Source organism: Brachyhypopomus gauderio, chromosome 12, assembly GCF_052324685.1.
Source record: "Brachyhypopomus gauderio isolate BG-103 chromosome 12, BGAUD_0.2, whole genome shotgun sequence".
NCBI classification, from domain to species: Eukaryota; Metazoa; Chordata; class Actinopteri; order Gymnotiformes; family Hypopomidae; genus Brachyhypopomus; species Brachyhypopomus gauderio.
Window position 1 is genome coordinate 2002834 of NC_135222.1, and position 8860 is coordinate 2011693.

At 39.5% G+C, this 8860-nt stretch overlaps 1 protein-coding gene across 1 annotated transcript; it reads right to left on the reverse strand.

The window, feature by feature from the left end:
* Window positions 1-563: 563 nt before the first annotated feature.
* On the reverse strand, window positions 564-7373 carry LOC143528573 (vitellogenin-like). The gene is made up of 27 exons (XM_077024331.1): window positions 7307-7373; window positions 7170-7190; window positions 6918-7069; window positions 6550-6801; window positions 6300-6461; window positions 6054-6202; window positions 5815-5965; window positions 5527-5684; window positions 5285-5450; window positions 5067-5192; window positions 4606-4824; window positions 4306-4523; window positions 4123-4220; window positions 3894-4018; window positions 3701-3799; window positions 3468-3596; window positions 3206-3386; window positions 3014-3116; window positions 2743-2928; window positions 2347-2603; window positions 1954-2252; window positions 1799-1843; window positions 1653-1706; window positions 1343-1546; window positions 1093-1244; window positions 854-992; window positions 564-760 (listed from the first exon to the last, which is right to left on the reverse strand). The coding sequence occupies exons 1-27, from the start codon at window positions 7344-7346 to the stop codon at window positions 686-688; spliced, it is 3960 nt and encodes a 1319-aa protein (XP_076880446.1). The 5' UTR covers window positions 7347-7373; the 3' UTR covers window positions 564-685.
* Window positions 7374-8860: the final 1487 nt, after the last annotated feature.

Here is an 8860-nt window from a genome sequence, read left to right on the forward strand (position 1 = left end):
CATTTGATGGGATTTCTTTGCCTTTTGTTGTTTGTTTCCTTATTCATCATCATCATCATTATTCAAACTGCTTAATCCCGCTAGTTGGGGTCACGGGGGGGCTGGAGCCAATCCCAGCATCTCCGGGCAAAGGCAGGGTACACCATGGGCAGGTTGCCAGTCCACCGCATGGCCAACACACACGCACACACTCACACCTACGGGCAATTTAGCATGATCAATCAACCTAACACGCATGTCTTTGGACTGTGGGAGGAAACCGGAGTACTCTGGTCCTTTTGTGTGCCCTTTTATAAAGTGATGTAATAATTGTTTGTGGTAATATGGCATGTGAGGTATTGCAGTTTATTCCCTTTTTACCTATTAAACTGGTACTTGAGGCATAATCATAGTATAATTGAAATCTACTGGTGGTCTTCTATAACTCATAGTGGTGTAGTCCTGATCTGAGTTTGAGTGAAGAAAATATTGAAGGCTATGAGCATAGATCAGTACAATATTTTTAAAGCAAATATTTAACAAAAAAAAAAAAACAGAAAATACACAAGAGACATAGGTTTCTTTTGGGATGCTGTATATTTATTTTACATGATGATTTACTTTGTTACATTCTAATGAAATAGGCCTTTTTGAGCAATTTTGCAATAATGGCACACATACCTAAGATAGATACAAGATGTCTATCTTATAGTGCAGCATGTTGATCATATTCATGGGACAGGCAAATCGGAAGAGGCACATTTTTCCTTGACAGTGTCATCTACAATTAAGAATGAACAGCATTTAAAATAATAAATACATGAAAGTATTGAAATATCACATTGTGCTATGCCATGAAGAGAATGTTTCTCACCTTTGGACACCTGAAAATAATGTTTACAGAGTCCTGATCTGAAATAGAGACGATCAAGACAATCTGTCTGTTCTTGTTATTGGTTGTGTCAACAGAAATTCCAACCAAAGGAGCTACCACTGTAATGTAGTCTGATGCCCTAATGTAGGAAAAACAAAGAGGAAAGCAAAGAAAAATGTAAGTGTGATTTAGTTTATCACAGTGAAAGACATTTGTTGTTTTGATCTTCATTAATGTACCTCCTGTTGTAGATGCTGAGAATGTTCAGGATTTCTGGGAGTCTTTCCCATTTCAACTTCAAACGGGCAGCAAGTTTTGACTCATGCAGGCCGGTCTCAATTTTGGCATGTACAGAATATTCCTGGCAATCTACACCCCACGCAAGCTTGGCCTATTAGGAAAGAGTCATGCTCAATTTAAGTTCAATACATGTACATTTGCAAAAGTTGGTGTCTTGTCTTGAAAACTGCTACAGAAAACCAAACTTACAGCGATTTTATGCTTGCTTGGCAGAACACCATCAGCACAGATCTTCCATTTGTCATTTTGCGCAGTTGAGGAAAACACAATCTGGACTCTTGAAGTGGACTTGTCCAAGTAAGCAGCAAGCTGATATCCCAGTGCACGGTCAGTTCTAACAGCACGAGCAATGATGGCAAAGGCAGGTGGAACAGAATCTCCAAGTAATTTAGCCTACAAGTGTAAAGAGACTCTTTAGCACTTAAAGTGGTGCTCATGGACCTAAAATTTTGCCTTGTGTTGGTCATATTTAAAATCACAACATGAGACTTTGTGGTACCTGTTTCTCAAAACTGGAGCTGCTGGTGCCTGCCACTTCCTCTAAGGCCAAATACTGCCACAAAAGCAGAAAACTCATTATTTAATACATTTGTCGGTTTAGACACTATTATTAAATCTTCTTTAAATATTTTTATGTTTGAAAACCTTGTTCTTATGGAATTGCTGGAAGCTTCCACGTGTAGAAGTGGCCTAAGAAAAAATAATGAATGACTCATAAGATTGTTTCTGTAGGTCAGAAATAAAAATAAGCACTGGAAGACCACATACATCCTGAAATCAGTGATTCACTCTAAACTTACCTCAGATGTGCGAGCACTGGATGAACTACTGGAACTACTGGAACTTCTGGATCTCTTAGAACTGCTGGAACTGCTGGAATTGCTGGGACTCTGATTGCTGCTGATTGAGGAAGAGGAGCTCGATGAGCTTGACCCGATGTTCTTCAGTCCAGCCTTCAGCATTTCCCTCAACCTCAACAGGATGTTACGTTCTTCTGAGCCTTCACCTTGATCAAGGCTAATTCCTTTACTCAGCTTTTCAGCTGCCTCAGGACCAAGTTGGACCTCAAGCTCCAGTCTTTCAAGGGCAGGGCCATCAGCTAAAGTGAACATGAGAGTAAGTTTGCCATATTTTTATTCCTATAGGTAAAATATCACAACAGATCTTATTCAAGATTTATCCTGAGAAATTACCTCGCATTACTGAAATGCGAACTGTGTGGTGTCCAACAATGTAGTAAATAAGATCGTTGTGAATAAAGCCAGCGTTGCGGAAGGAAATGTCTAGGCATGCCTTCGTGCGAATTTTGGGGATGACACCACACACTGTCTTTTGAAACGAAGTAGGGATCCAAGTGGGCTGAGCATCAGAGGGCGCTGGAGGTGCCAGAGACACAACCCTCTGACTAGGGAGGTCCTCAACGTTCCTGGCTACAGCCACAGTCTCAAAGCTGTTGGAGCAGGTTACAGTGACAAATTAAAGCTGACGATATGCAAGATCTAAATGGATCCTATTACGTATATTAACAGTTTTATTAAATGCTTTATGTTTTTTAGAATAGAAATACAATAAAGACATTTTTCCATTACCTAATGGTTGCAACATGATCAGGACATTCAACAGGTACAAGCTCCACCTTGAAATTATTCTTTGGAAGGTCAGCTTTTACACTAAGTTTTCCTGGCACATTTATATGGATCTTTCCTTTGGCTATTGCAGCAGCCTGAATGAAGGCAGTGTTCACTCCAATTACAGCAAATGTCTGCATGACAATACTGAAAGAAAAACAATGGGAACATTTTGATGGTGTTTTACTGGCTTGTATTCTGAGTCAGTTGAAAGGTGTCTGTGGTACTGTACCTTGGTCTGGCCTCAGCATGCAGCTGAATATTAGTCTTCCTCAAGTGGTCAAGAGTGATGGGCTCTGTTTGCTTATGTAAATGAGGTGTGATGGTTGCCTGAACTAAAAGATATCAAGGAACACCTTTAATCAAACAGAACTAATAACGTGCATTGTTCAAGCCAGGATGTGATGTTGAAGTGAAGCCCTACCATTGATAGATGCTGCAGCAACAGCAGCAGTGTAATGACTGAACTCCATCGGCAGACCAACAGCAGTGGGAAGGATGCGACGCACCTCAGCTGGCATCATGGGCTTGGAGTACTGGACATCAATCCCAATCTGAAGTGCCCTAACAATCTCCCTCAGGTATTCACGTTTCCCTGTAGCAACCTCCACAGAGCGAATGACAGATTAGTTTTAGCACGTAAATAATCATTACTTTTTAAATAAAATAATTGCATAATTAAATACCTGTGCTGCTTGTTCCATGACACTTTCAATTAGGTGTTTGTCAATTTGGCCAAAAGCAATTTCTTGTCCGAGGAGTTTGACGTACATGGAAGCCAGTGGCTGATTTGTTGGCAACAAATTTCTCCAGTCCTTCAATTTGGAGAGGAATAACAGAGTAAGTAAATATGTGATGAAGTAGATACAGATTAATCTATTGAAATTAATTGAATTCAATGTTAATGTTGTCTTCTTGCCTTCATGATGTGCTTTATCTTGGTCATCCAGTCAGTGTTCTCATTACCAGCTTGGATTTTCGTCACAACTTGCTGGAGTCCCTCTGTTCTCACACCAACCTGGATGAAAGAATAAGTGGTCATTCCAGTTGTAGAATAAAAATCTCACCATTTAAATGAGTGCACTGACACCCTCAAACAGTGCGCGTCCTACCTCAAGAACATCAGAAGCAGCTCCAGCCAGGTAGGCACGTGATTTTGCCACAACAGCTCTGGGCACGATGTTGGCACCATCATTGATTATGAAAGCGCTAGCAGCAGCACCAAGCATAACAGGAGCTTTGAAGGTAAAATAAACATTTATTCCTCAGCGATAAAATCATTTACTTATTTTACTGTAATTTACCGTCTTTGGAAAAATAGCAAAGTTCTTTAACACTTACACAAATAAACGTCAGCACGGAAGGCTCTGCTGAAACGGAAGCTCAGTCTGTCCAGTCTGGGACTTAAGATTCTGATGGCAACATTAGCTGCAGCAGCCCTGTAAGATTCACAGTAGTCATTTCTGGGTTGCAGTTTAAAGTTCAACAATATAAGTTATAATTTGAAAAGTGAGACATTCTTACACATTGACGAAATCAGGGGCCATGCTTCTGGTCAGAGACTTCATGTGAGAGTAAGTAAAGCTGGTGACTTGCATGCTGGGTTCCTTATCCAAGGCATCAGCAATAGTGGACATAAGAGCTACTGAAGGCTTGGTATCAAAGAGCAGAATACAGGCAACCATACGCAGTTCAGGATGAAGAGTCTTATCCATATACAGTTGAAGTGCCACCGTCTGGACCTAAAACAGAGCAATTAGACTGAGCTCCAGGTTGAAAATGTGCTAAAATGCATATTATGATCAATCATCATAGGATGCTTACCATGTTTGGTTCTGTCTTGGCAATTCTCCTAAGGGCCAAGATGGCATTATCTTTCACCTTCATGGGTAAGTTTGCAGCTGCAGATCCAAATCCTGGGAGGAGTTTCATGATGGGCTTAATGCTAGATGGGTGGCCTGCATTGCCCAGAACCTTCAGTGCCAGGGTGAGTTCATGCATATCAGCTCTGGAAGTAGCCTCAGCAACAATGTCATGGATCGGCTGAGGAGAAAAATTCAGAGATTAAATGTGTTTGTTTTTAGACCACGTCCATTAGAATTAATGAACATTGAAATGAAAATGTTCATCACACTGAACAGTATAATTGTTTCCTCTCTTGATCTCGGATCATGTTTCCAAATTACATTTGTCCACATTGTTATATTTGATACCATTTGATACCTATTAAGAAAAGTAATTGAATCTAAAGGAGATGATTTATGCACATAAATCAGACGTTTTACCTTCAGGAGATCAGCAGGACATGAAGGAACTTCAGCACAGTATCTGGCAATCATGGAACCATAGCCCAGCATGATCAACTCACGCAGCATTGCAATCGATTTGATTTTCGGGTCCAAAGCCAGACTCTGTCCAACATAGCAGAAAGTCAGAAGGTTTTTTAGCATTTATAAGTGTCAGCTGAACTTCATTTACCATAAGGATAAAAGTATCTACTCACAGCAGTCATGCGGAGAGTGTCAGGATTAGCCTTGACCATGTGCAATGTGAACAGAAGGCCCTGGATGAGTTCTGGCTTGGTTAGCTCATCAGCTTGGAACTTGTGATTGATGAATCTCAAAGCTACTGGTGTACCAATAACAGGTATCGTATCCAGAATCCATCGTCTACCAGAAGAAGAGTTTTAGAAAAGCACAAATCACACTGCACTGTATTTCATTGAAATGTTCTAAGGAATTTTACCTGTAATCATGCTTGGTCTTGTACTGAGCCCAAATTGCCTCAATATCATCCATAGTTGCAAAACGCAGGAGTTGCACAAGCTGAACATACTTCAGAGGAGCATCGTCATGGACTTTATTTACATTGTTTTCAACCAGATGTTTCAAGACCTCCACAATCTGAAAGTAACGGAAATGGCTGAAGTTTTGATGGCATAATAAAATTACACTTGTAAAAGAACAAGATGTTTCTTTCAGAAAGATTCATGAAAACATATTCATGCATGTTAATGTACATGAGCAATGATACCTGAGCCTGTACATTGTTGATCTTCAGAAGCTGAATAGGGGTTTGAAGAATCTCAGTGCCAAACTCATACCGTAGGTTTCCACGGGCTGAATACTGGTCATTGCTAGGAGCGGTGGGCTTGTTCTGCACCTCCAGTAAGTTCAACGTTTGGCTGGTGTGAAAAATTACTTTTCAGATTTTTCATACAATATTTTATCAATGTAGTGACAGGATGGAAAATACGAGACGATAGATCATACTTGGCTCTCATTTGTGCTGCTCCATTCAGTGTATTGAATGCTGAAAACTCATGGACCTCTTCAACTCTAGCCTCAGAGACCACAGGTTGAGCATCAATGAACTTCATGTCGTACGTGTAGGTTGCAGTTCCAGTTTGACTCTTAAGTCTCTGTGATGAGAACAGAATGAGTTCTAGAAGGTGTACACTTTACCAGTTTTAATGCTCACTTAAAAATACTGAACTCATTGATAATGTTTGATCTCACCTGCTGGCATTCAACACATGTCTCAAGATAGGCCAAACCGATATCCTTGATCACCCTTTCATGGCAATCGGTCAGGTCTTTGGACTTGGTCACAGCAATGTGATTGGTTCTTCCATCTTCTCTGATCATATAATGGGTCTTGCAGACACCCTGGGTTCCATCCTTGGAAAATGAAATTATTTAAGCTGAGATGGTAGATCAGAATATGACTGAAACATCAAGAGATATTAAAAGAAATGTGTTCTCGTACCTCGTGCAGTTCATAGACGTGCTGGGTCTTCTTCAGGTTGAGCTGAAAGATGTTGAGGATACCTCTGTGCAGGTTCAGAACAGTAGAGGAAACTCCAGCAGGGGCAAATACTTTTCCAACCACACCATTAGAGTACTCAAATTTGATGGGAGTTACAAGCTGACTCTTCAGTGCTGAGGTGAGTTTAGTGGCAGGAGTGAAAGAATCCTCAGGCCAGACACCAGAGTACTCAAAGAGCTTGGGTTCCAAGAGCTGAACACAAAAGGATCCCAAATCTTTGTTAGAGTTTCTTAAAAGCATAAACTAGCCATGCATGTGTTGATGACATAGCCACAGTTCCTATTTCATGCAATGACAAATTATTTTACCTTCAGGACACATATGTTCTGAGCTGTAGAACTGATGAGAACTTTGCTGCTGATTTTCACACCAGCCTTGGCCAGGCCCTCCTGAGGCACACCACCCAAGATCCGACCCTCATAGTTGTACACAAAGGTCTTACCGGCAACAAAGTCTGGAACTTATGAAATACATTTCATCTTTGAAATACCTTAAATAATAATGTCTGAGTGTGTCTACAATGAGAATAACCTCATTTTTATAAAAAAAAAAACACTTACCTAGGTTAATCTGTTGACTTGCTAAATGAAGTAAGAAAAAAATAGATAAATAACCATTTTGCAAAGATTTGCAACTCGATTACAGATTCCAATGAGTGTTTCTGAGGAAATTAAACCATTATCTGATCATAACTTACCCACAAGGGCCACAGTCAAGGCAAGCACAACAGCTCTCATGGCTGGTTATCCAGTGGTGGATCCTCAGAGAGGGTGCCTTTTTATATCATCAGTTTTGATGAGTAAAGAGTTGTTTTCAAATGAATTATTAACTCATGAATCCCAATAGAGATGGTCATGATGTATGTTAAGCAACTTACACAAATCAATGATTTTAAGGTCAGGATCACCTGGTCTCATGTCATGTTGAGAATAATGTCCACATGAAAAGTACATTTGAAAAGTTTATTGTGTTGTTTTAAAATAATATATTGAGATAAACATTTGGTTTTTGAGGGAGTTTTGTTTATGGTATTTTTATCATATCTTGGAGTAGGCTAGTAATGACAATCCAAGCAAGCCTTTATAAGAAGTGCAAAGTATATGTACTAAAGTGTGGTCCTGGAAAACCATCCCTGGTGTCTGTCATGAACCTGCACGAGCAAATGCCAACAGTGTTAAAAACTAGAAGAATATAAACATTTTATGTGTTGGCATACCTAAACCCTTCATTTTAACTGTATATTTAAGACTATACTATGGAATGTATATAAATGTAATTGGAAATAGATACTATCACTATTTGTCAAATACATTTTGTACATGAATATGGCCAATGGAGATGATATGGACATGATATGGATATGGATGATATGGATAGCATTAAATAAAAAATGCAGCAGGCTTTGAACACCTAAATTCAACCCCACTGTTATTGTACCTGTACTGACATTTACATCTGTACATTTACATTGACATGTCAGGTTCATGAGCATATGCAAGATGCACAAAACTAGTGAACGTAAGTAAAGTAAGTAAAAGTAAGTTAGACATTTGCAAAAAGTCCTATTGTTAAGTTTGATGTCTTTTTCCACTGTAAGTGAAATTCTAAAAACTCTCATGGCTCATGACATGACCTGGGATAATGTGACCCAAACATCACCACTGCTCTGTTCTCTGGACTTTGAATACAGTGTCTGACAATTAAATTTTCATGTCAATTTTTTTTTTATGTTGCTTCAATCTTGACTATTAACCAGAGGTGGGTACTCGAGTCACATGACTTGGACTCGAGTCAGACTCGAGTCATTAATATTAAGACTTTTGACTTGACTTGAAAAAATATTCAGACTTAGACTTGACTTGGACTTTTACACCAATAACTTGGGACTTGAATTGGACTTGAACCTGTTTACTTGCAAAGACTTGATTTTTTTTAACCCCAAATCTAAATTTTAAAACGCATATTAATATTTAGAAAGTGCACCCCATTAATTTCATTTCCGTCCTTCTGACGCAGACCGGTGTTACACCAGATTCTGTGACCGTCGAGTTTTGTGACCACAGGGGGCGCTATTTCACAGTTTCTGTTCAGAGGCACAAACGCTTTACGAAAGCTACGTAAACTACGCTGATGCACTTTCTTTACTCGTTTTGTTGGTGTCCACGAGCCAAAATATGACAGATGTTTATATTTACATTTTATCATCTCTTAATTACATAAATGTACTTAAACAAGATTTACCATCCCCTCA